The 27,699-nt window shown below is 45.5% G+C and overlaps 2 protein-coding genes across 10 annotated transcripts in view; one reads left to right on the top strand and one right to left on the bottom strand.

The window, feature by feature from the left end:
- Positions 1 to 327: 327 nt before the first annotated feature.
- LIMD2 (LIM domain containing 2) lies at positions 328 to 26,192 on the top strand. Of its 5 annotated transcripts, none has more exons than XM_084857396.1 (5): positions 328 to 480; positions 9,209 to 9,339; positions 16,483 to 16,527; positions 18,904 to 19,043; positions 20,202 to 26,192. In XM_084857396.1, the coding sequence occupies exons 2-5, from the start codon at positions 9,298 to 9,300 to the stop codon at positions 20,359 to 20,361; spliced, it is 387 nt and encodes a 128-aa protein (XP_084713522.1). In that variant the 5' UTR covers positions 328 to 480; positions 9,209 to 9,297; the 3' UTR covers positions 20,362 to 26,192. The 5 variants fall into 5 exon arrangements, with proteins under 5 accessions (XP_084713522.1, XP_084713523.1, XP_084713526.1 ...); XM_084857397.1 differs by lacking the exon at positions 328 to 480 and adding an exon at positions 8,036 to 8,122; XM_084857400.1 differs by lacking the exon at positions 328 to 480 and adding an exon at positions 8,036 to 8,163.
- MAP3K3 (mitogen-activated protein kinase kinase kinase 3) overlaps positions 20,870 to 27,699 on the bottom strand; it is a 109,543-nt gene continuing 102,713 nt past the window's right edge. For 4 of the 5 annotated variants that reach the window (XM_084857389.1, XM_084857391.1, XM_084857390.1 and 1 more), the window contains one exon: positions 20,870 to 27,569. In XM_084857389.1, coding sequence (XP_084713515.1) covers positions 27,341 to 27,569 — 229 coding nt within the window. In that variant the 3' untranslated portion in view covers positions 20,870 to 27,340. The remainder of the gene's footprint in view (positions 27,570 to 27,699) is intronic. The other variant, XM_084857394.1, reaches the window with a different exon arrangement.

Genomic DNA, 27,699 nt, shown 5'->3' with positions numbered 1-27,699 from the left:
AGAACGCCCCGGTCCTGCGCGGGCGGGAGGCGGGCCATGACCAGGCGCCCCCCACAGCGCCGTCGGACCGGCCGGGCTCGAGGCTCGGCGGGACGGGCTTGGGGCCGCCGCCTCGCTCCGCCGCTTGCTCGCGACGCTCCTCCGCGGCCCCCTCCCCACCGCGGCGGCGCCGTGCTCTTGGTTCGGTGGAGGCGGGGAGGAGATGTGCGCGTGGCGCGGGGGGTCCTGCGGGAGGGAGCGCGGGGAGGCGAGGGGCTGCGAGGGGCTGCGCGCGCACACGCACACAAAGGAGACGGCGCCGAGGAGGGGGCGGCGGCGCCGCGCTTTGTGCGCCGAGGAGGGGAGACGACGCGGCCCCGCCGCCTGGCTTGGGCTCTGCGCCGGCGCTTCCGACCTCCCCGGGGGAGTCGCGGGAGAGCCGAGCCGACGGCCTCGCGGGGTGGGGCGGCCGGCGGCCTCTCCAGGGAGCGCAGCGCTTCGGTGAGTGATCCCGCGGCGCAGCGGTGCCGGGCGCTGCTGCTGCGGCGAGATGCCGTGGCCAGGGGCGGGCGGCCACAGCGGGGCGCGCGGCGGAAGAGGCCGGGGCCGGCGGGCGCGTGCTGCGCCCAGGGCAGGCAGCCTCCGGGCGGACCCTCCCGGCCTTGGCGGGAAGCGGGCGGCGCGCCGGGGACTTCGCGCTCCGTGGCCGGGCGGCGGGGCGCAGAGGAGCGCGCCTGCTGCCGGCAGGGACGGGCCGCCGGCGGCTGAGGGCGCGGGGCGCGAGGAGGCGGCGGCGGCGCTGCCCTGCCGCCGCCTTCCGTGGCTGGGATGGCCGCGGGGCGCTCTAAGAAGCCCGGCCGCCGGTGCGTCCGGACTCCGCAGCCGCGGCCCTGTTCGGGCGAGCTGAGCAGCGAAGCCAGGCGGAGGGCAGGGCAGGGCAGGGCAGGGCAGGGCAGGGCAGGGCAGGGCAGGGCAGGGCAGGGCCGGCCGCGTGGGCCGAGCCGAAGAGGAGCCACGGAGGCTCCGGTGAGCCGGACATAGCCTTGACGCGCCCTGATGCTCGGCGTGTCTCGACGCTCGCACTGCTCGGGGAAACGACTCCTCCGGTGTTGCGCTGTTGCAAGGCATGGCGAAAGCCGGGGAGAGGTGCTGGCGGCGCAGAGCTGCCCAGGCCGCCAGTCTCCGCCTCTCTTAACCTGGAACCCCTTCCTCCTAATTCCGGATTCAGGGCAGGAGGGTGGGATTGGCTGTGGTTACACTGAGAAGAGGGGAATGGCACATTACACATGTTCAGACGCACCTTGTGCTTTATCCTTACTTTGCTCCAGCATTGGAAACTGATTCTGAAGCTGAATAAATTAAGCGTGTTCCACATCTAATCATTTTAAAAGGCTTAGATACACAGGGCAAATAGACTCTAATGCACAAGGTAAAGAAATCCAGAGGTAAAGGAATTCTGGGAAAGAGAAGAATTTTTTTTCTTTTTCCCTGCTTCTTAAAAATAAATCTGTGTGTGTGGTCTGGACTGTACCATTTCACACAGCCTGTGATGGTTCACATAGTTGAATGCTTCTTAATTAAAAAAAAAAAAAAGATTGCAGGCACATAGAAAAAACCCATTAGGTTGGATCCAGATTTAGGCATGTGCAACCAGACTTCTCCACCCTGCCTCCCCACAGCAGCCCCTCCAGCCCCCTGAAAGTGTTATACATAGAGGGTAGGCGGTCCTGCTAAATGGGGTGAGCTGTGGTGCTCAAATGCAATATTTTACTGGACGGAAAGCATAGCAAGTGAGATGGACTCTTTGTAGTGTACTTCACCCTTCCCCTGTGTGCATGCACACGCACACACTTTCAGACCATTGAGTCTGTGCTGGTGCTGCATTGAGAAACCAAGTAGATTGAGCTGAGAAAGATCAAATCCTCCCAATTTGTCCTCCCAGATTTAGAACCTTGAGCACCATGACCACACCCTGGACACACCCTTAGAGGCTTTTAGGGTGGCCTGAAGACCCCCTGCCACTGCTGCAAGGCTACTGCTCTATGTTCGGCAGGATGGGGAGGCTGGGCTGCAGGGGAGGAGCTGCATGAGAATGACCCTTCCTGCGTGTTGCCCTCCCCATGCATTTTGTGCTGTACCCAATGTGCCAGACAGCTGTTTGGTGGGCTGGGGAGATGAGAGTATGCTGTGGAGGATGGTACATGGAAAGGTCTTTGCTACGTTCCTCTTCCCCAGCATAATCCCACTCCCCATAGCATTCTCCAGTGGCTGCAGGAAGCATTAAGAGAAGCGGAGCAGGCTGGGCTAAGGTTGGATGTGTGTGTGTGTGAGTGTGTGAGAGGGGTGGGTGGGTGGTGGTTGGAGGCATCGGAGTCCAGGTCCTGCCCAGTGTTGGCTCCAGCCATGTCCACTGCTGGCATGCAGCCCCCAACTCACCACCCAGCCCTGCCCGAGGAGATATTCTAAAAGTCCATGTAAGAAGTACCTTCTTAACCTGGGGTGTGTGTGTGTGTGAGGTATCCTGGAATGAGGAACAGGTCCCGTCCATAATGGTGTGGGCTAAAGAGGGACACAGCGGGTGGAGACACCATCAGATGCCTGTTCCCGCTTTTGATGGATTGCCCTCTCCCCTGCCACCGTGCCATCACGACTCAGCTCTGCCCTGGGAGAGGGAGGCAGGAGGGGGAGACAGGTAGGCAATAGCACCGTGCTCCTGCTTCAGCTGGATTTTCTTCTGCGGGAGGAGTGCTTGATTTTATTTAAAGTGTGAGGTTATTAATGCCTCTGTTATATGTTATGGACATCGTGAGCCACTTCGGGGACTTTGGCTAGAAAACGGAATTCAAATCTACAGAAACAAACCCCATCTCAGGGTGTATCAGCAGGACCACCCTTTCCAGGAATCAGGGCGTATATCCTGGCAAGACCGTACTTGGCATCCTGTGTTCAGTTTTGGATATCACAGTTCAGGAAGTGCCACGGTACAAATCTATTCAAGTGTACATCTGACGAGGAGGACAGGCTGAAAAAACAGGAGTTTAGAGGATGGCAGATCAGAGGAATCCCGCCAATTTACCTGCTGCCTGTACTATCCACTCCTCCCCCCAGACATCCTCATACAGATTGCACACACACACACACCCGCTAGCAGTGAGCAAAGAGTGATCTGTATCAGGAGGATCGCTGGTGTGTATGTGTGTGTGTGTGTGTGTGTCTGTGTGCATGTGTGTGTCTATGTGACTCTCGACCCCTGACCCAGCATCACATGTGGTTCTTGCAGCCAAAAAGATTGTGCACCCCTGACATAAATGAACAATTGTCGACCAGCTATAGGATGGAAGCATTGCCTTTGAAAAATATCCTAACTGTAAAAGTAGCTCAGTAATGAAAGATGTTGCACAGAGAGAAGGTTGCAGGATGTTCTGCCTTGGACATTAATAACAGAAAACTGGGCAAACAAACTATTTTGAGCGCTATTCTACACCACCAAGGAACTATCCAAGATATATGTTCTGAAAGACACTGATCTCTCTTAAAAGTCTCTTTAAAAAGTGTAGGGAAACTGGGAGAAATGACTGATTTCACAGAGGTGGTCAAAGAACACTCTGCCCATGTTTATTGTCACCATCCTTCTTGTATAGCCGGTGCAACAGCCCAAATTATTTGCAGTGTGGAAGACTTGCATTGCAGGGGCTGAGAATGTGATTCTGGAATTCAACACTGATGAGCTTCAGCTGAAGCTGGGACACTGAAATGCTATCGCTATTTCTCTGCAAGATTTGCTGGCTCCCTAGAGCGGCCATCTAGTCACCACAGTGGGTGGTGAAGCAGTTTTAATGCAGCTGCAGTGAAGGTGGTTTTGCCTATCCATAGCTACTGCTCCGTTAGGAGGGTGGATGGCGCTATTAGGCATGAAAGCTAAATGGCCTGAATGCCAGATGCTAGGAACAAACAACAGGGGACACCATCATCTTCATGCCCTGTTTATGATTTCCAGAGGCATGTGTCTGGCTGTTGCTGAGAACAATGCTTGAGTGAATCGATGATAGCAAGGCCCTTCTTATGAAGGGATGGGTTCTAATGCTCTGTGGCTAATAAAAGGTGAAGGTAACAGAGGAAACACAGCCTTCTTGGTTTCTGATTGTCTTTGCATGATCCCTTCTCTCTCCAACACACCCTTTCCTCTGTCAGAAAGAAGGATGTGTAGCATCCACCTCTTCCCTTTTAAGAGGATAATGAGTTGCTTTCCTTTGTTCCCTTCACAGGGCAAATATGGTTCTTGGGCCAGTCCAGATGTAACAGCTCAAGTCTCACTGTGTCACTCATCAAGCTTACCTTTGGCCTTATAAAATGGGGACAATACTATGGAATGGATGGAGCTCTAGTCCTTGAGAGGCATGGAATTTAATTACTGACAAGGGAACAGCTCTTTCCTTTGCTTCTAGCTTTGTAAAACCTACTAGAGGCTGTTGCTTCAGAAACCCCTAATTATATGGAAGCTGTTGTAACTTTGGAAGGTCTGGGGGTGAATTTTCATCCTCCAGACCTCACTGGGGGCCGCACTCACTGCCACCACTGCTGCTGCACCACCAAATTGCTGCCGAATTTTGACAGTGCAGCAGCAAAAAAAGGCGCATTTGTAGTTTAAACAAAGCACATTAATGTTTTAAGGGCGAATTGCTCTCCTGGAAGAGTGTGATTTACCATTAAAACAAGCCACACATTCACTTTCAATGCCTTCTTTCGAAGGGGAAATGCATCTTTTTGCTGCCACCAAATTTATGAGATTTTGCTCTGAACTCCAGAAGGACTAACTGGTAATGAGGTCTGGCTGTGCCTCTTTGCAGAGCAGAGGAAGAAAAAGAGGAGGTGGGAGATGCTGCTTGTGGCAGCCACCCACACATATTCCTTGTAATAGAGCCCTACTGAGGAAAACTTAACCCCTGGATTTTGTTTTTAGTATGGCTTTGAGTGCTGGAACAAACGGAAGGCCATATCCAGCCTAAATGGAGCATCAAAGAAATGCATGGAAAACCAATAATTTCCTCATAATATAACACTGTTACCAAAACCAAACATCTACATGTATTTGCGGCCCAGACCTATGTCTTTAAATTCAGACTTCATTACAAGTTAATTCTTCAGGTCTCCCCCAATCAGGTAGACATCTTCCAATTTGGAGAGCAAAAGGAGCACCCAGTGAAGAGTGAGGTGCCACTCCCCCCCCCTGCTACCCACTTCTCTGCAGCCCCTCCCTCCAGGCACTTTTCTTCACCCAGGCCCTCTCCTGGCATTGGAGACTGGTTGTGGAAAGAGTGGCATCTGGGAACAGACTGTGGGGAGAGAAAACCAGGATGGGGGATCTAGCACATCCCCTTGCCTTCACAGCCACTGATACATGGGGCTGTTGCTAACATGTATCATTTTAATCTCGGTCACTATGAATAGTTAGATATAGATATAGATATCAGAAAAGAACAATTAAACTTCAGGAGCTTTTACCTACTTATAATAAACCCCTTGGGCAAAAGGATATGCAGGCTAGATGCAAGTAAAGTGTAACAGAAAATTAATTAAGAAGACCTTGACCTAAACTACAGGCATGTCTCTTCTAAGAACTGAAAATGTAAATAGCACAGTGTCACCCTTCAGTACTATTACTTTTGCATGAAGTAGAAAAAGAAATTCACCCTTTAAGTCAGCAATGGCCAATTCATGGGCTGTGGGCTACATCCAGGCCCTGCCCTTGTTTTCTGCAGCGTCCCCTTATTTCTCCTCAGAGAGGGAGGGGCTGGCCCTCTGCAAGGGCGGCTGGGCTCTGCCCTGCTTTCTGCCTTGGCGCTACTGCTCTTGGGTTTCTCTCCCAGCACCCCACTGTCCGCTGCTGTGACCCTTGGTCTTACCTCTCAGTGGCCCCTTCTTACTGGGCAATGAGAGGAAGTCCAAACGGCCCCTGGGGTGTCCTCCCAGCTCCGCTAGGAGGGAAGCAGTGGTGGCAAGTCAGGGGCACTGAGGTGGAAGCCTGTGAGGGATGCTGGCCAGGCAAAAGGTATGAAGTGTTTCCCCTCCCAGCTGGAAAGGAAAGAGGCCTGTCCGTGTGTGTGTGTGTGTGTGTGTGTGTGTGTGTGTGAGAGAGAGAGAGAGAGAGAGAGAGAGAGATGAGGGTGTGTGTGTGTGTGGAGATGCTTCATGTATGTATTTTTAAATCACAAATTGATAGATAGAAAACTACCAACACTCTTATAAAATCATTCCAATAAGAAAAAAAAATCATTTATTTGATATATATTGAAACCCCCTTTCCCATGTATATTTTTCTAAATTATCCCAAATCCTATTTATACGCAGTATTTATAATGCTGCCAATCTAACCAGGGCTAGCTGGTTCCATGTTTTGACCTTTTCAATCTTTGATTAGTTTTCCAAGATTTTCAGTGCAATCCTATACATTGGACTCAGATGTAAGTCCCATTGATTTCACTGAGGCTTCCTCCCAGTTAAATGGGTATAGGATTGCAGCCTTAGGGCGAAATCCTGTGCATGTTTCAACAGAAAAGTCCTACAACTCCCAGAATCCTCCAGCCAGTATTGCTGGAGTATTGCATAAGATTGTGTCCTTAGTAATTTTAAAAAATTTTCTTTGCCTCCATATAACAAAATGTTCTCATGCAATAAAACATGTCAAAATCAGGTTAAAAACAACAAAGTCAATAATAATCTAAAATGCCTGGGAGAAGATAAATGCCTTCATGTGGCACCCAAAAGATAACCCTGTAGGTGCCAGGCGAGCCTCCTTGGGGAGGGCATTCCATTAAAGGGGCACAACATCTGAGAAGGCTCTCTCTCTCTCTCAGCCACATGCCTAACTTCCTTTGGCAGGGGGACCTGAAAGAGGGCCAATGAAGAGAGACCTTGCTATGGTTAAAATATATTATTGCTGGTTCTTGCTTGTCAGCATAAGTGTATATCCTAACATAATTATCCTAACTTAAAGATTCAAAATATACCCCTCCCTCTCTCCCTCTCACACACACCCACACACCCCAGAGCGATGCAGGCAAGATTGTTAATAGCATTGGGGAATCTTGATCAGGATAGCCCTAGGGGAGGCTTTTGTTTTGCCCCCCAGCAATCTGTTTCCTACCACCCAGCTGACGGCTAATCACCTGGGAAGTGGGGAAGATCAGTGTGATACCTCTAGGGCTCCACAGGCCACAAAGAGCGGTCAAGAGGTTTCCCACATGTGATCTAAATGAACTAATTATTCCAGCTCCTCCAATATTTTCTCAGTTTCTTGCATCTCCACCATATGAGTGTGAGGGTGTGTTGCTGTGTGTGTGCATGGGGAGGTGCTATAGATGTTTGGGTGTGTGAGGGTTGAGAGATAATGTTGCTTGTCTGTGAGTGGAACTGCTGAGTGTGAGGGAAAGGGAGAGACTGGGTGTGTGTGCATGTTTGTTTGTGTATGTGTGTGAAAGATACAGGGCCTAAGCATGGGGAAAGGGTGCACTTTGCCAGGGCCCAGAGACTCAGAGGCCCTCACTCCGGGCTGCAACCATATTACCATGAAGGAAAAAATTGAGGCTAAATTGTAGTAGATATTTATGGAAATACATTTTCCTGCATCTACGTGCCAATTGTCCAATTCTTGTAAGATTTGCTGGATCCAATCAGAAGAAGTGTTTCCTTCATTTTGAGCATGGATTGGTCCTCTGAAACAGTATTACTACACTGCCTCTCATGTTTTGTGAAACATGGGACCTGGCCCAGTGCTAGCGCTCAAGAAAGCTTGAGCACTAGTGTTGGGGGCCAGGTACTGTGGTGGCAGTAGTCATATACCTTGCTGTGGGCCTGATTTTTTGTGGATCCTGGCTTGGTTGCTAAATTGCAAGGGACTCTGGTTTGTTCTCTCACCTTGGCACTTCGACTGCGTCATGACTGGCTGCGTGACGCTTGAGCCACACAGCTCAGTAGAGAGAGCAGGAAATAACAAGCCAACCACAGAGAGGAGAGGAAATGAATCAGAGTCATTTCTCAAGCAGTCTGAAAGTCTTGCAGAACAGAGGAGAGTGCTAGGGGTCAGGTGCGAGGAAAGGCAGCCTTGATACATCTCCCTTTTCCGAAGGCTGGAGTGCCTTAGGAGGTATGAAAGTGCACCTGTCTACGTGTACCTGGGATGGACAGGTGAATAGGATGGTCAATTGGCAATGAAGGTGCAGGCAAAATTACATTAGGTGGGATTGGGGATGGAGGAGAGTTTTATTCAGTCCACAGTTTTAAGCAAATGGAACACATTTTTACTTTCTGGACTAAGCAGATCAGACCATAGTTATTCTTTGGATGTCACATTTCTCTGCATTTTATGATGGAGTTCTCAGCTCAAACATTGTGTACAAAAATACCTATATTAGGGAACATTATGCATAAAATGCGTATGTTGGGAAATTGCAAAGTTTTGTGGTTTAAAAAAATAAATTGCAGACCGATGTGGAGATTCTTCCTAGGTGGATGCTTCAACAATAGTTTTACTGGAAGCGGAAAAGGGAACTGGGATAACAAATTGAGGGGAGGGAGAGGTTCTCTTCCATTTACAGAAATAGGAGTTTGGGCTATGGATGGCATAGAAGATCAAATAGCCAACATTGTCAGAGAAGGACCCAGGTAACTGACTGATTTATTGGGAAATGGAACATTTTATAATGTTGTGGAATAATGAACTACAGGATGCTGTTCAACATTTTTCATTATTAGGAATCCAGTGGGATTTAGGAAATGTTAGTATTTATATAAGCTATAAGTTGGTGGTTACTGTTTTATGAAATGTAAGAGTAATTTGTTAATTAATAGCTTATTTACACATTGGTGGAAATATATTTGAAGGCTCATATGTTTGCATATATACTAAAATCTCTGCAATTAGTCTAAAAGAGAAATAAAGTATTAAAACTTTAGAAATAAATTAATTGTAGTTGTAAATAGTTGGAGGGCTGCTAGCTGAACTTGAGCAGAATTTTTGTGATAATACTAAGATGACCCAGAGTCCTGGGACTGAATATAGAATTAGCGAGTGGACTTAAGTTAGTCATGACTTACATGTCTCCTTGATTTCAATGGCTGTATTCTAAGCATGACTAAGTCTGGATCCAACCCCAGGACCTCAAGGAATGTTACACCTCAGGACCACAAGAAATGTTCCTGTACAAGAGACTATATTTTCCCTTTTTTCCAGACATTGTGAGGGGCTAACACAAACTGTACCGACACAGCAGAATTGTCCAATCCAAGGGAGTGAAGCTGCAGACCTGTGTATGGGAGAACATGTTCCAAGCTAAGGGACCAGCCAGTACAACCTCTACTAATGTATGTACAGAAATCAAGATTTCAGATTGAAGGGGTTGCTTCTGCTTCTCAGGGAATGAGTTAGGGGAGAGTTAACAAGTGCTTCAGTTACACAAATTGTCTAACTTCCAGAGTGATGGCCATGTTATTCTGTTGCAGCAAAAACAACAAAACGTCTTGTGGCATCTTAAAGACTAAGAAATTTATTATGGCATAAACTTCCATCAATCAGAGCCCACTTCATCAGAATGTTATTGTCAGTTGGCAGGAATATGTATTCATATGGGTATAGAGGGGTGGGGTTGAGGTTGAGGAAGACAAACCATGGGGTCAAATGGTCATGAAATGCAAAAGTCTGGGATAATTCAATTAAAGCTTTAATTGATGCAAAATAAGCACAATGGCCATTCACAACATTTGTAATTGATATAACACAATAACCTTAGCATTGATAACCTAATTAATGAACTCCTGTAGTGGGACAGGAAACCGCTGTCTCTATTCAAGTCCAGATAAAGAAGTTTCTAATTCAGTAGTTTCTAGCCATTAGGGCATGAATAGAGACAATAGTTTCCTGTCCCATAACAGGTGTTCATTAAATTAGCAGTGATGGGATGACAGTAGTTTCACCAATTACTGCTGTGGATTGGATACGTTTAAGCTTTAACTGAATTGTCCCAAACTGTACTTTTTTTCATTTCATGAAAAATGAGCCCACTGTGTTTACAATGCCACCTCTCCCAATCCTGCCTCACTCTGTACTCATGTGTATATATGCTCCGCATCCGAGCAGAAAAGCTTATGCTATAATTCTTAGGCTGCAGTCCTCTTACTGGGGAGTAAGCCCCATTGAACTCAGTGAGACTTACTTTTGCATAGACATAGAATCATAGAATCATAGAATCATAGAATAGTAGGGTTGGAAGGGGCCTACAAGGCCATCGAGTCCAACCCCCTGCTCAATGCAGGAATCCAAGTCAGAGCATCCCTGACAAATGGCTGTCCAGCCTCGTCTTAAAGGCCTCCAGTGTGGGAGAGCCCACCACCTCCCCAGGTAATTGGTTCCATTGCCGTATTGCTCTGACACTCAGGAAGTTTTTCCTGATGTTCAGCCGGAATCTGGCTTCCTGTAACTTGAGCCCATTATTCCGTGTCCTGCACTCTGGGATGATCAAGAAGAGATCCTGGCCTTCTTCTCTGTGACAACCTTTCAAGTACTTGAAGAGTGCTATCATATCTCCCCTCAGTCTTCTCTTCTCAAGGCTAAACATACCCAGTTCTTTCAGTCTCTCTTCATAGGGCTTTGTTTCCAGTCCCCTGATCATCTTTGTTGCCCTCCTTTGAACCCTCTCCAGCTTGTCTGCATCCTTCTTAAAGTGTGGTGCCCAGAACTGGACACAGTACTCCAGATGAGGCCTAACCAGTGCTGAGTAGAGGGGAACTAGTACTTCCCGGGATTTGGAAGCAATGCTTCTATTAATGCAGCCCAAAATAGCATTTGCCTTTTTTGCAGCCACATCACATTGTTGGCTCATATTCAGCTTGTGATCGACGACAATTCCAAGATCCTTCTCGCTCGTAGTGTGGTTGAGCCACGTATCCCCCATCTTGTAACTGTGCATTTGGTTTCTTTTTCCTAGGTGCAGAACTTGGCATTTGTCCCTATTAAATGCCATTCTGTTGTTTTCTGCCCAGCACTCCAGTCTATCCAGATCACTTTGAATTTTGTTTCTGTCTTCCAAAGTATTAGCTATCCCTCCCAATTTTGTGTCATCTGCAAATTTGATCAGCATCCCCTGCACCTCCTCCTCCAAGTCATTAATAAAAATGTTGAAGAGCACTGGGCCCAGGACTGAGCCCTGCGGTACCCCACTCGTTACCTCTCCCCAGCTTGAGAAGGTCCCATTGATAAGCACTCTTTGAGTCCGATTCTGTAGCCAACTGTGGATCCACATGATCGTTGTTTCATCTAGCCCACTTCGAGCAAGTTTGCTCATCAGGATATCATGGGGCACTTTGTCGAAAGCTTTGCTGAAGTCGAGGTATATGATGTCTACAGCATTCCCACGGTCTACAAGGGAGGTGACTTGATCAAAAAATGAGATCAGATTTGTCTGGCAGGACTTGTTCTTGACAAATCCATGTTGGCTTCGAGTAATCACGGCATTGTTGTCAAGGTGCTTCCAGATGGATTGCTTTATGATCTGCTCCAGAATTTTCCCAGGGATTGATGTCAGACTGACTGGTCTGTAGTTCCCAGGTTCCTCCTTTTTACCCTTTTTGAAGATAGGGACAACGTTAGCCCTCCTCCAGTCATCTGGCACTTCCCCGGTCCTCCATGATTTCTCAAAGAGAATAGACAGCGGTTCTGAGAGTTCTTCTGCCAGTTCCTTTATGACTCTAGGATGCAGTTCATCTGGCCCTGGAGATTTGAACTCATTCAAAGTAATGAGGTGTTCCTTGACCATATGCCTGTCGATCTCAAGCTGCAATCCTGCCCCTTCAGCCTGTACTTCGCCTTTGCCAGGGGGGTCATAGACTCTCTTTTGGGAGAAGACTGAGCCAAAGTAGGAATTGAGCACCTCTGCCTTTTCTTTGTCATCTGTTATCATTTTGCCATCCTTATTTAATAGCTGAACAACCATTTCTTTCCTCTGCCTTTTACTATGCACGTAGCTGAAGAAAGCCTTTTTGTTGTTTTTAGCATCCCTCGTTAACCTCACCTCGTTCTCCGCTTTAGCCTTCCTGACGCCATCCCTGCAATTCTGTGCTACCTGCCTGTACTCTTCCTTTGTTACTTGGCCTTCTTTCCACTTCCTATATGTGTCCTTTTTTGTTTTCAGGTCATCCCTAAGCTTTTTGTGAAGCCACATTGGCTTCTTCTGTTGTCTTCCACCTTTTCTTCTTGTTGGAATTGTTTGTGATTGTGCCTTGAGAATTTCCTTTTTTAAAAGTTCCCACCCATCTTGGACTCCTTTTCTCGCTAGCATTGTTTGCCATGGGACCTTACTGATCATTGTTCTGAGTTTATTAAAATCAGCTTTCCTAAAATCCAGGGTACGCGTTTGAGTACACTCGGCTTTTGCTTCCCTTAGAACCAAGAACTCAAGTACAACATGGTCGCTTTCCCCCAGAGTTCCTGTAACTGCTACTTTATCCACTAAGTCATCTCTGTTGGTTAGGATCAAGTCAAGGATAGCCGATCCTCTAGTTCCTTCCTCTACTTTCTGTAGGAGGAAGTTATCCGCCACACAAGTCAGGAATTTCCTGGAGGGGCCATGTTTTGCAGAATTTGTCTCCCAACAAATATCGGGGAAATTGAAGTCCCCCATTACTACTACATCATGCTTCCTTAAAACATTGGCTATTTGCTTTTCAAAAGTTTCATCCTCGTCTTCTCCTTGATTGGGTGGCCGGTAGTAGACTCCGACCACCAGGTTCCTTTTATTCTTTGCTCCATTTATTTCAACCCAGATGCTCTCGATGGGGCTACCAAGCTCCTCCTCCTGTATTTCTGTGCAGAGATATGTATTTTTCACATACAGTGCAACCCCGCCTCCCTTTCTGTTCCTCCTGTTCTTTTTGAACAAGTTATATCCTTCAACTGCTGTATTCCAGTCATGAGAGTCATCCCACCAAGTCTCAGTTATACCTATCAAGTCATAATTTCCCTCCTGTATTAAGAGTTCAAGTTCGTTCTGTTTGTTTCCCATACTCTGGGCATTAGTATATAGACATCGAAGACCATGTGCTTCATAGTCTGGCTTTCTTCCTACATGTGTCTGAAGACTATTATTGGGCGCTATCAGCGCTGTTCTCTCCATTGCAGTGCATGCGCCTACGTCCATTGTTACCCCCAACATTACATCTCCCTTCCCCGTAGGATTCAGTTTAAAGCCCTCCTGATGAAGTTCTTCATGCTGTGGCCAAACACATTCTTCCCAGCCTTTGTGAGGTGCAACCCATCCCTAGCCAACAGCCCATCTTCCAGGAAGTATAGCCTGTGGTCCCAGAATCCAAATCTCTCTCGTCGGCACCACCTTCGTAGCCAGTCATTCACCCGGAGTATTTTTCGTTCCCTTTCTATCCCTCTTCTAACTACTGGAAGGATGGATGAGAAAACTATCTGGGCCCCAAAGTTCTTGAGTTTCCTTCCCAAAGCTTCAAAGTCTGACGTGATCTCTTCGTAGCTCCGCTTGGCGATATCATTTGTTCCCACATGGATGAGAAGAAAGGGATACCTGTCAGTGGGCTTTATGAGTGCAGGCAACCTTTCAGTCACGTCTCTAATTTGTCCTCCCGGGAGACAACATACCTGGCGAGTCCACGGGTCTTCGCGACATACTTGGGTCTCGATCCCACGCAGCAAGGAGTCTCCCACTACTACCACTCTTCTCTTCTTCTTCTTGTAGGCCTGGGTTTCATCGCCTCTGTTTGACTGACCTTTAGCCTCTTGCTCACTCTCATGCAGGTTCCCCTGTGATTCTTCCTCTGCAGGCTGTCCTCCAGTCTCATCTGCAAGTACCTGGAATCGGTTCCACAGCTCCACCGCTTCCACTGGTGCAGAGTGGCGTCTAGTTCTTCTTCTCCTAACTGTCACCGTTTTCCAAGGAGTATCCTCTACTCCATTTTTCTTCTCCTCAGCATTTCCCACTTCTGCCTCATCTTGCTGTTGCTCTTCAAGCTTCTGGTCTGCCCTTTGCTGCTGTAGTTCCCCCATTCTGTCCAAGAACTCTTCGTGTTCTCTTATTCCCCAGAGGGTTGACAGTCGCCGCTCCAGTCCACTTACTTTTTCCTCCAGCAGCGTGATCAACTTGCACTTGTTGCAGGTGTAGGCCATGTTGTTCTCAGGCAAGAAAACAAACATGGCACACACCTTGCAGGTCACCACCACTGGAGAGTCTTGTCCTTCCATAGCCCCTTTTCCCTTTTTGTGTCTAGCTTTGTGATTGTTCTAGACTAGCCTGTGCCTGCTCCTCTACTCAGTAGAGGTTAAAAGCAGAGTCCCACTGGTGTGGAAGTGTGTGTTACAAGACAAATAAATGGGAAAAAGTTAGTTAAAAAAAAAAAAAAATGTTAGGGACCTCCCCCTTGACCTCCCCTGGCCAACTCCTGTTTGCTCCCCCTGTCCGCTCGCTCTGGTCGCTCGCTCTCTGGGAGCTTGCCTGCTTCTGTAGTCCCTGGACCAGCTGGAGCAGCTTGCTCCAGGGCAACAAAGATGATCAGGGGACTGGAAACACATGTAATCCTACATGTGTAGGATTACACTGTAAGTCTTTAAGGCACCACAAGACTCTGTTTCCAAAATGTGTAACTGTGTTCATGTATCCCTCCTTGACTCTAACCTAATGAATGTTATGAGTTGAACTTCCGTAAAGGAGCTGGAGATAACAATTCTCTCTATCCTGAAAAAAATCCTGTGAATTTTAGTGTGCTTTGAGATAATTAATGGATTATTTTTATTGAGGATTTATAACCATACGTGTTTCCCAACTTGAATCCTCCCTGCTGAGTTTTTCCTGGGTTGGAGCCAGATTTAGTCAGAGTAGACCCATTGAAACAAATGGGGCTTGAGTTACTCACAACTAACATAAGTCTCAGTGATTTCAATGAGTCTACTCTTAAGTATGACTAAATCTGGATCCAACCCTGATCTAAATCTGGATCTACTCAGGATCTGACCTAAATCTGGATCTACTCAGAACTGGTTAGGCCTCATCTGGAGTACTGTGTCCAGTTCTGGGCACCACACTTTAAGAAGGATGCAGACAAACTGGAAAGGGTTCAGAGGAGGGCAACAAAGATGATCAGGGGACTGGAAACAAAGCCCTATGAAGAGAGACTGAAATAACTGGGCATGTTTAGCCTTGAGAAGAGAAGGCTGTGCTGAGATATGATAGCACTCTTCAAGTACTTGAAAGGTTGTCACAGAGAGGAAAGCCAGCATCTCTTCTCGATCATCCCAGAGTGCAGGACACGGAATAATGGGCTCAAGTGACAGGAAGCCAGATTCCGGCTGAACATCAGGAAAAACTTCCTGACTGTAAGAGCAATACAACAATGGAACCAATTATCTAGGGAGGTGGTGGGCTCTCCCGCACTGGAGGCGTTCAAGACGAGGCTGGACAGCCATCTGTCAGGGATGCTCTGACTTGGAGTCCTGCACTGAGCAGGGGGTTGGACTCGATGGCCTTGTAGGCCCCTTCCAACCTTACTATTCTATGATTCTGTGAACCCCTTGAGAATTTGCTTGTGGCAGTTCTCTCTCCTGAGACCAAGGACTACATTATCTGAAGCTCTGAGCAGGAAGTCAGAGAAGGATGCTAAATTAAAGTCTAAAACAAAGCTGCAGGGGCAAAGCTCACAATTGTGAACCTACCTAGTCCCCATCTCTGTTGACACCCCATTTGTTCTTAAAGGCAAATCATGACATGCTCTACTTGACCCCTTCTCCAACCTGGTACCCTGCAGATGTTTTGGACTGCAACTCCCATAATCTCCAGCCAGATGATGGGAGTTGCAGTCCAACACATCTGGAGGGCTCCAGGCTGCTCTACTCTATAATCTCAACCTTTTTTTTTAGGTGTTAGAAATATTTTATAGTATTTAAAAATATAATTTTAGGCTGAAATCCTATGCACACTCACCTAGGAGTAACCCTTATTTAACGAAGTAATACTTACTTCTGAGTAAACATGCATTTGATTGTGGCCTTATTGTACTGTGTTATATATATCAACAGAAAAGCTAACAATTATAATCAGTATCACATGGGATTATATCTGATTTCATTCCATATACATTGCTCAGAAATTTGCAAGTAATTAATTTGAAGGTGTTGTCGTCACATAGGTTCATAGGAATGTGTCCTTTCATGGAATACCATATGTACTTGATGGTCTTTTGTCTCTGTCCTTTTTGCTACAGAGCCTATAAAGCAATATCATGTCTCTCCGAAGTTCTCTAACTCTTTTTGCATTCTTGCTGCTTTAAGTTGTTTGGTTGGCTTTTATGCTAAGATAATGTTCCATAGGTAGTTATTCCAACAGTCAGTAAATAAATTAGAGTTGTTTTCCAATTTGTGGTTATGATTAGCCATGCAACAGTAAACATGAACATGAATTCTAATTCTCCTTCCTTCCTTTGTTCTCCCTCTCCCTTTAGGAGGCAAAGAGCAACTCAGGAGTATCCACCGTGCAGAGATCCAAGGTAGTTGCTACCCATTTCGCTTTCTGACATGATTGCTTCTCCAGAAGGTGTGGAGACAGTAAAATAAATACCTTGACTGGGTTTAACTCACAATGAGCTGCAGTGCCAGTGAGCACCAGGTAGCATACTCTAAAAACAACCCTCACATAACCCTAAAACTCACCATGGGTTATGTGAGGGTTGTTTAACCCTTGTATAACCTGCACTCGCAGGGTTCACATGACATGACAACTCCTGAGTGAGGGTTGCATATTAAAAATGGCAGCTGTGTGCACGCCGCACGCGCTGCAGCCTCACTGTGGCTTAACAAGATGGACCTTCAGTCTGATCCAGCAGTGCTGTTTGTAAGGTTTTCCTTATTTTATTATTTATTTGAGAAATTTCTTGCCTGCTTTTCATGATAAAATAATCCCAAAGTGGGGCAAAAACAATAAAACACAGTAAAATAATACAGCATTGACAAACAGACCATGGGTTATGTGAGGGTTGTTTAACCCTTGCATAACCCATGCTTGCTGGGTTTGCACAACATGGCAACTGCCGAGTGGGAGTTGCGTATTCAAAATGGTGTTGTGTGAACCACCCCTGTATGTTCTTATTGGAATCTAAAATCTAATTTTGTCTGTCTTATAAACAGTTCATTGGTCTGAAATATATCTGGACAAATCACTTATGCTTAAATTCTACATTTTGCAGATCTACATTTTGCAGACACTCCCATCCTCTAGTTCCACCCCCAATCAAGGACACTGAGGTTTTGCAACCACCTTTTGCCACAGAAAAAGCATTTTATCCCTATTATAGAAAATGGAGATTTCATTGACCTCAGCATTCTTGGAACATATTAGATCAATTCCAATCCTTTTGATCTTGCATCAAAGCAGGAAAAAAATTCTTATTGATTATTTCATCAGAATTTCTAACGTACTTTTCCGTATATAAGCTGCTCCACAGTTCTTACTTCAGTTGCTGACTTGGTCAGATTGTTAAAGCTTTTGCATAATCTTATAGTTCTTTTTAAAGCAAACGGCACTATATCATTAGGCCATATTCCTAAATCCTGTTGTTTGTGTAACTTTGTCTATGGATCTTCAAAGAACACATGTCCTATGCATATGACAGTGATAACAACAAAATAATTCAGCTCCAGGTGCAGAGTACAGAGTATACAGACTTCCATGATTCTTTCCTCCTGTCAACAAACAAAACAAGCCTCGGGAGGGAAAGACGCTGTTGAAGCCTTTTGCCTCTTCTTCCTTTTCAGATAATATTTGTCCCCCCACTCTAAAGGTCAGGGTACATGAAATGCTTGAATGAATTTGTGTATTTGTTTTTAAAAATTAAATAGGAACCACCTGTTGAGATCAGAATCAGGACTGTGCTGCACAAGGAGGACAGATTTAACCCCTTCCCTCTGTGCCATAATCCCAATGAATATCATGCCCCTCCCAGCTGCTATTTGTCCTGGGAGTGAAGCTTTCATTGGCTCAGGCTGCCACAGCTCCTTTGGGTTAAAAACAACAACAACCCTCCTCTTTTTCAGCAGAATCACAGAACTCTACTTCATGTAGTTTCAGCCTCAAGTCCATCTGAAAAATGGGAGCAATATACAGACAAGTGGTGTGTGTTGGGGTGGGGAAGAACTGCCTAAAATGCTATGGTCATAAATTAGCCTTTCTTCAGGTGTTCCCCCTGCAGGTTCCCTCCCCTCATAGTTCATATATCATATTTTTCCCCTTTGGTTATAATTTTACCCTTTGAGATCCACAAGAGTAGATGTTATGTGCAATGATGAAGTGAAAACAGGACTAAAACATTTCTCATATGGGAGGAAAAGGCTAGTTCTTTTGAAAATGTGTTTCAGTTTCATTTATGAAAATGTGTTTCACCCCTCCAACGATCTCCAGATTTTTGTGAACATCTTTGTGTCCATTAATCGGGCGGGGGGGGGGGGTGTTTTCCAAATACTGTACTCTGTATCCTGCATACCGTGCACTTGAATCATTCTTCATGGGCTGCAGGTGCAGTACCTGTTTTCAGAAAGGACTCACTGAATAAAACAAGAGCACTTCTAACCCTGTACAGAGTGCATTTCCCCATCACCGCATAACCACAGGCCATACACACACACACACAATTTGTGGTAGTACATATAGGTTAGTGGATGCTCCTTCAAAGCAGTTTTGAATCCCTCTTCTCTTTTTAGAATTAAGCCACTGACTATGGCTGCCCAGTTTCCCTTGCCTCCTTGGGGCATGGGGGTTTACCTCTGTTCTGAAAGATTCCTACACATTCTTATGCCAGCCGTGCCCTGCTGGGTGCATTATACTTGTTTGCATGCCCTCACCCACATCTCCTTTTACTCCTGTTACTCAGTCTTTCAGCATGAAGGCCCAGGTGAAGGAGACATGCAGTGCCTGCCAGAAAACTGTCTATCCCATGGAACGCCTGGTGGCTGATAAATTTGTCTTCCATAACACCTGCTTTTGCTGCAAGCACTGCCGTACCAAACTAAGGTGAGAGAGGCAGGAGAAGCAAAGCTTTTCCCTCTGAGGGAAAGTGAAGGGGATATATGCTAGCAAACTGGGTCTTCCTGGGTGTTCGCTTCACACCCGCCTCATCACTCTGTCCTTAATTGTAATCCCACCTCCCATCCCAGGAGCCTAATGAGGAACTGGAAACTGGCTGAACATGAACCAAAAGTGGTTTCCTTATGAAATCTTATGTTCTCCAGATCGTGCATTGTGTACTGAGTGCTACAGAGGGGTCTGCCCAAAATATGGGACTGAGCCAGAGAGCTACTTGCTTTTTGGTAGTGGCAATCGCCCCCAAGTCTGATCATGGATCAGAAAAGGGTAAAAGGTTTCGTCTTAAAGGCACATGCATAAGAATTTTGTCTCAGCTTTATACAGTTGTGAATATCAAGGTGTATATAAAGAACTAGACGAGAGGGTATTACTTTCCTACTCTGCTGAGGCGGCTAAAGCAAATTAAGGGATTAAGAGTCAAGTTTATGCAGCTCAGTACAACATTTGTGTCCTACAACTGGGAGAGCACCAGAAGCCATTATCTTTGGAGGTGGGGGTTAATAGAAAAACACCTTGATGCAAGAAATTCCCATACATTTGTCTGAGGTTTCTTGTTATAAATGTGCCCCTTGGATCAAAATAAATACAACCATGGAAAAAGGAGTATTGATTTCACAGTTTACTTTTGGGAGTGTTTGGGGATGTGTGCATTTTTAAAAACATATAATTTTGGAAGAATTATGGCAAGTTCTCATTGTGATGGGATTTCCCTGTAAAGTAAATAAACTGGTGTAAATGTTGCCTTACAGCAGGGCTGTGCTAGCCTTCTGGTCTCCTTCTCCCATGAAAAGGCCTCTTAGCCTTTTATGGTCTGAGTGTTCAAAGCACCTCTCATGAACACGATCCTGGTCTAGCGCTTACACCAAATCTGCAAGATAGGTCAGTGTTACCCCCATGTTGCGGATGGAAGTGATGATGGGGGAGTTTGAGAGGGGCTGTTCTGCAAGATGAGAGGTGAGATACAACCCAGGGACTTCACTCTTCCATAGCTCAGCGTCCAGTATGCTACACGAAGTCTCACAGAGAACTACATTTCCTCAGTCCTTTCCCAGTGGGCCCTAACATGCATTTCTTCCTTCCTTCCAGCTTGGGTAGTTATGCAGCTCTTCATGGGGAATTCTACTGCAAGCCACATTTCCAGCAGCTGTTCAAGAGCAAAGGCAACTATGACGAGGGCTTCGGGCGCAAGCAGCACAAGCAGCTCTGGCTGCAGAAAGAGATGGAGAATGGGACTGATACAGCATGACCAGCAGGCCCCTATTTCCCCACATTGAGAGTTTTGGAATGGGGATGAACTGAGCTGATGGAAAGCAGGAGAGCTTGCAAGGCTTGCTGGGAGCAGGGAAGGCCAGGGAGGAGCAGAATATGGTTTTTGTGTTGTGAGAGCAATGGTGCTCCCATATCTGGGCTATGGGAGGAGCCAAGAACCCCAGAAACTGTCCGGATGGTGTTGAGAATGGAGAATCTTCCTCAGATCATACAAGAGCAGGAACACCAGTGGGGATAGAAGTCATATGAGTGATGCAACAAATATTGGGACTATTGTAAAGGTTTTGATTAGATGATCTATAACTATGATTCTACCACTGGCACAAGTCCCTGGCCAGGAGTGGTCCACGCTTATCACACATTAATCTGAATGTCACATTACAGACAAACCACTTTCCCATCACCTACCTTGGAAAGCTACACACAGTTCCCATATATTAGTCTGTTTGGGGGAATTTCCAAGCAACTATTTCCCTTGCCCTTGAAGTTTAGTGCAAAGAAGCCTTTCCAGCAGGCTTTGGGTAAATCCTACATCTATTTGTTTACAATCCAATCGCATCCAGGTTTAGATGGGTGGGGGTACTCCCATTCAAAATATTTGATTGGATAAACAGGACTTCTATTTCTTAAGAACATTTTATAATGGGGCAGGGAGCACAATGAATGCTGACCGTTAATGTGGTTAAAATGCATTTCCACTTTTCTATATTTAAAACATCCCAAGATTAGCCTGCATCTCTTTTTCTGTGGTGGGATTGTGTGCTTCTGCTGCAGAAACTACACGGGCATGTAGGGGCGGGGGATGTGTGCCCTTTCTGGACAAAAGGGAAAGAGAGGGGGGATTGGTGCAACAATGGCTGAAGTATACACACCAGTCCAGTTTTGAACTGAAAACCCATGGCGAGTTGGCACATGAAACGGAATTTCAAACCTTGCACCTTCATTTTCATCAGCTCTGTTCTGCCCATTCAGCCTTAAACCCTGGGGAAGCATTTGGTGTCTATCTTTTATATTTGCCTTTTTCAGTGGTATGTGGTAAGCTGAAGCACAAACTCGTGGCGTTGCGTCCAGAGTTGCGCTGTCTGCTCTCTCATTTTTGTAATATATGTTTTCTGAGCCTTTCTTCCTTCATGTTGTTTTATGAAAGGGTTTGAGAAGGGAGGTGAAAGTCACAGCTTGCCCCTCTTGATACCTGAAAGACTTCTTGCTCAGCATGACATGCTGGCATGCATTCTGCAGGGGAGAACAAAAGAGCCAGCATAGTTAATAGACCCTAATCAGACATAATTTCCTGTTGTAAGAAAAGCTAAGGCTCAAGACAGACCATAGTATGGAAGTAATCCGTATTTCAGCAGCTTAAAAAAGTGGTTTTGGTGGCACAGGGAAGAAACACAAGTCATCCAGGTAAAATTCTAGAGCATACAGAAAGAGCATTTAATGCATCATGCTGTGCATACAGCAGGGCATGAGCATCAATTGAAGTACTTCCGTCCCACCATTCAGCACCATATAGGCATGGTCCACCTGCCTGTTTGTGACATAGGCTTCCAAAGGCAACATCTGATAGAATAGGTTGTCGCCCACAAGAACACCTACCACAAATAATGAAATTTGTCCTTAAGGCCATCATACCTATTCTAAGTTTGGGACAAATTGTTATCCTCACTGGAAAGGAACAGCAAAGATAATGCTGAAGTTGGGAGATGCTGGATTTGTGGTGGAGAGAACTCACACTAAATTCTTGCAGTGGTAAACAGTGAGAGTGGGGGCCTATCTGCTCCCTCTGAATATCCAAGCATCCACTGATAATACTAGAGAAACTTAGAAACAGCACTGGCTGAAAACGCTATTTTATTGTAAATAAAAGTTACACATTGGCCCGGCTTTGCACTGCAAGCCCCAGTCAGTATAGAGATTTATAAAAATTACAAAGACACAAGTGGTTCAAGGTCTCCTGTACACTCCAGGTTCAGATGGTAAACTTCACACTGACAAATGAGGTCCAGACGGTCCACATAAGCATTCAGAAAGTTCCTTCTTTAAGTCTCAGTAAATCAAACCACTTCAGTGTAGACAATTTAAGACTATAGGAATTACTCTAGTTGCAAATTGATAAGTAAAACTTGCAATCTCAATAACTTTCTAGACAGTTTCCCATGTGGCAATGCTGGTGTGTAATGAAGGCTGTGATCTTTTAAGTACACTTTGGTGGAAGCAAACTCTTGAATTTAGCAGGGAAGTGCTTAAGGTTGAGTGTAACACTGGGAACTGGAGGATGACTTTGGACTAGTCTCAAAGTCATATGCAGACATACGGTTCCAAACCCTCTTCTGCTATATAGAGATGAGATAAATGTTGCCTGGTAATGGCAGCTGTCTTCAATGCAAGAAGCTACTATAGATGTGTATAAGTCATTCCTGCCTGCGGTAACCAGACTATAATGCTATGGTTTAGCAGAATGTTGGTGGGTGAACCTGGAGTATACAGAATTGTCATGCCAAGCCCAAACACTATCATCTTTGTTTCCTCACACATGGTTACAATTCCATCTGGGAAATTGCGAATTATCCTTTAGCAATCTATTCTCTCCCATCGGCACCCATAAGGACTAGAAACTTGCTGAAAGCAACACTGCAATATGAGCTTCTCAAGAGGCCACAAAGTGGTTGAGAGAGAATTTCACAGATTAAGGGGGTTTATGATTTGGAAGGAAAATACTTTCTGACTGGAATTTATCTTATGGCTACAAGCCTATACATACCTACCTGGAATAAGAGTCCCATTGAGTTCAAGGGGGCTTACTTTTGAATTGACAGTGGGACTACACTGTAAGTGACCTAAATCCGTCCTCTGTGCTGCTTTGAGTAGCAATGCTAGGATCTCTACAATCCATATGCTACAAGCCAACACACAAAGCAAGTCGATATCCTCCAGTACAGGGCTATTTTTCTGGGATCACTTACATTCTGCAATTCACACAGTCCACAGGAGAATGACAAGCAACATTTTAAAAAATTTCAGCTGAAACTCTATGGTCATGCAGACATCCAAAGGTTGTCAAATTGATATATCAATTTATCCTGAAATGGCAGTGACTTCGGTGAGACTACACTGGAGACAGTGTGGATTGCAACTGTTTTATAAAGGATTTGCAGCATGTGGAACAGATGGTCCCTAAAACACCTACTCATTCCTGACATTCTATTATTGTGATCTATTTGTTATTTCTATAAAACAAATTCAAAATCTCCTCCTGGCCCTGCCAATAGACCAGCAAGGAAACAAAGAGGAATTTTGGCTTGACACATCTTGTTATAAAACTATAATCAAATTCTTTGCAAAACCAGCTGCTTCTCTTCTTTTTAAAATTCACAAAGGTATTAATTTCCTCCCTCCCCACCCCATAACACTTGCTATACATATCTATAAAAATCAACGATATGATATAAATAAAAAGTATGAGGCATCACAATTTGTTTACATGATGTAAAAAGCTTAACAAATAGTGATATAAATACATTTGAAAAAGTGCATCGCTGACCATATAAGTAACATTTTGGCTTATTTCTTATGCTGAATCAGTGGCCCTGGATCCAGGGACTGGAGTGTATCATATAAACAGGGAGCCAAGCCAACATATCACATTATTGGAGACAGGTGGAGGGAGGAACTGTGCTGTTGGGCATTTGCTAAGTCAAAGATACACAACAACTCGGCATAGTTGTTTTGACAGAGAGCAGACATGTTTCAGGACAGCAAACTTTCAAACCTCAATCTACCTTCAAGACCTACAAACACATTGGCAAGCATGGTAAAAAAAAATATCACTGACTCTTATTTGGATCTCAGTTGAGCTGAAATGAGAACAAGTCATACTACTTTGACCCCTATATTACCCATTACAAAACAGCATCTATTCTTAAAGAAATACTCTGGAAACCTTAAGCAGATCAGGGTGGTTACTTCACACCTTGCCACTGCTACAAGGCTGGGGATAGGAGGGAGGAACTCTCATCTTTGCTGCACTTTATCCAAACGTCAACAGCATTCTGCTTGAAAGATGCTACTACTGGCCTATTGGAAGCACTGCTTGGCCCTGCCCTTTATCAAGGTGTCAGGCTGGTGTTGCCCTCTTGAAATTTAATTAACTATTTGCAGCCCTGTAAAAAGTGGAGATCGGAGTAAACCTCAATTTTACACATGTGAAAACAGCTGATAGCCCTATGGTGCTGTTAAGATGTTGGTCATAAAAGATCAAGGGTGGATAAAATGTATCTGTTTTCAAGGCCAAAAACAGACAATGGAAGCATTATGACTGGAACAATATCATTTGTAACACAATATATAGGTCACATCCTTCATACTGAGCAAGATCTTGAAACATTAAACCAGAGCTGGGCAACTTCCAAGTGTTCGGGGGCTAATGTCTGCCCACCAGAACCCACCAGGGGCTTCATCCTGTCACCAAAATCACTGCCTCCATGCCATTGAATTGCTAAATTTCACCAGCAGGGTGGTGGCAAAAAAGCAGCACCTTCCCTTTAAAAGAAGGCACACCTTGTTCTAATGCAAAATCGCACTTCTGGAAGATCCGGAAAATACCGCTTTTCTGCCACTGCTGCAATGCTGAAATTCCGTGGTGGCAATTTGGTGGGCAGCAGGGGCTGCAAAAAAAAAAAAAAAGCCAGGACCACATGTTGCTTACCCCTGGTTTACACACACTAGTATACATGAACTCCTTAAAAGGTGGTACCACAGGGCCTTATCTTACAGGCGCCCTGTCTGCTCATGCCTGGTCTTAAGTCTGAAGTTTTGTAAGATAAACAATATTTCCCTTGACAACTAAGCGTTTCAAAGACTAGGGTCTTTCATCTTCTCAGCCCCAACTAAATTTGCCAGGAGTGCCCCCTGTAAACAAATCCCAAGATTCCTAGCCAGCAAATAATGCAGCATTTCAAATTAACAAGGCTTGTCCTTTGTGTCACACAATTGTAGGATTAGATGGCTGTAGGAAAATATGGTCATAACCAGAGTTTTTGCATATGTACCTCCATCGTCTGTACTGCCCAGTCATACAAATTCCATTTATAAAACTTTTATCGAAGAGCACATGAAAAACTCAAAATTAGTAACTGCAGATGGGCAGTACCCTCCCCTCCCCTACAGGTGCCTGAAGAAGATGGCCTCCTCAGTATGGAATGCAGGAAGTCTTCTGTCTAGGCTCAGTAGCAGTGCTTTGCCTTTCCCTGAAGTAAGATCTCAGCAGCATTGAAATTATCTTTGATTAGAAGGACTGGCAAAAAATTAAGTATGGAACCAGTGGCTGTTCTGCAGAAGGGTGGAAGAGGTGATCCAATGGAGGTATAGAAGATTCTGATATCTCAAAGGAATGCAAGTCAGAGTATTTTCACAGGATGGTTGCAACTGTGGCAAGATAGCCTAGCTGTGTGAAACTCCAATGGAGGGATATTTTTCATCAGCTCCAAGCAATACCTATCCATGGAACAACACACATGCAAGAGAGTATTCATGATAATCCCCATCTATATCCAGCATGTGATACTCTGTGCTAAAATAACCCATAAAGGTGGCAAATTCTTATGATCTGAATAAATTATGCAAATAAAGTAAAATTTCGTATTTATTCCTGGTTCTGATCATTCATTTAGCTTTTGCTATTCATGGAAGGAGCACTATACATCTGCCCCAACTGCCATGCCCTGCTCAGCCCCTATGGCTTCTAACGTCATGAGGCACTTTCTGTATTTTCAGCATTTATAGTTTCTCTGCAGCCATAAAGACTGGAAACTTGCTTTAAAAAAATTAAAATAAAATAAATTAAAAAGTTAAAAAGTACTGAGTTGCAAGATGCAGGTTTTTGTGCCAAATACTAAATTCTGTGTTAGCACACAGTTCCTGCATAGACACAGAATATACAGTCCTGAACTGCACCTTCAGATAGCCCTGTGAAAAAGAAGTCTGATTCCCTCATTTCATTCAGGGAACCTTTGTGCTTATGTTCCATGGGAACACCCTATCTCATCATTCAGAAATTTGAGTGGGAGAGGCACAGAGGGAAGGAAGGAAGGACAGACGGACGGACGGACTGCCTCCAGCTCCTTGGTTTGTCATTATAAAACAACTATTCACATATTTTTAAATCAATATTTTCTGAACACTTTCAGATGCTGAATACTTAAGAAAAATATATAATAATAATTATATATAATAATAGAGTGCATGTTCTCTGTGGCACTTGACTTGCTAAGGTCCTGGGGAGTGAGCTGTAAAACAGAGAATGATAGCACAAGCCCAGCACACATTTTTATAGCTTTTAGCGGTTATTGCAAATTCCGATTCCCCCCTTCCACTTTGGACCAGCTTCTGACACACAGCTACATTCAAATGAGATGGTTCCTAGATCGTTCCCAGCTCAGGTGCTTGTGGAGACATGCCATCAACATGCCATGACGCCATGGGCAGCATCCAATACTGCTGCTGCATTCCTGCTGTGTCTGTTGCGCTAGTAGGACCCACCAGCGATCTGAGAAACAAGTGAAAACACTCATTTCCGGAACAGGACAGGTCCGTGGAAATCTCTTCTGCAACCTCCGCTGACCTGCCTCGTTGTGGAAACAGGCATTCCACCCCCTTCCGATTTGCTTGCTTCCCATTGCTTAGCAGTGAATCCCGCTAGTGGATACTGCTCTATGTCAGCATGCTGACAAGGAAAGAGAGGCCAACGCAAACTGCACTGCAACTGAAAGCATTGGTCCCAAAATGAAGATATAAAAGCAGCTGACTTTCCAGCCTTGCTCCTCACACATTGCCTTTCTAGGCAAGCAAGACAGCTGGGCCAGCATTTGGAGCTGATGCCCTGATCTGGGCCAGGGCACGGCATCTTCAAAGGGGAAGGCGTCAAGCTGCAGGAAGAAGTGCTGTTTGGGGGGTGTAATTCAGTACAGGAGCTGTGCAAAGTGATGCTGGAGCAGCTCTTCGGCTGAGGGTCTCTGCCTGGCTTCCACAAAGATCTGCCTTAGGAAGTCCCGGCAAGGTTCTGATATGTGGGAAGGGAGCTGGGGGTTAGTTGGCTGTGTGGCAATCTTGAAAATGGCTGCCATGGCTTCATACTCTGCCCAGGGTGGCTTCTCCGTTAACATCTCCACAACAGTACAAGCAAGGCTCCTGGAAAGGGACAACACAAACGCGGAGAAACTCAGACACAGTTTGGTCATATTGTAGGCCAATTCACATGTCACTCCATTTTTTCAACACATAAGTTAACACAGAACTTAATTCTGCGTATGAGAAGAAG

The sequence above is a fragment of the Heloderma suspectum genome, chromosome 5 (assembly GCF_057233095.1).
Source record: "Heloderma suspectum isolate Gila_16-S chromosome 5, 16-S_ref, whole genome shotgun sequence".
Classification (NCBI taxonomy): domain Eukaryota; kingdom Metazoa; phylum Chordata; class Lepidosauria; order Squamata; family Helodermatidae; genus Heloderma; species Heloderma suspectum.
Note: the sequence above shows the minus strand (reverse complement) of the source record. Positions and strands in the feature narration are given on the sequence as shown.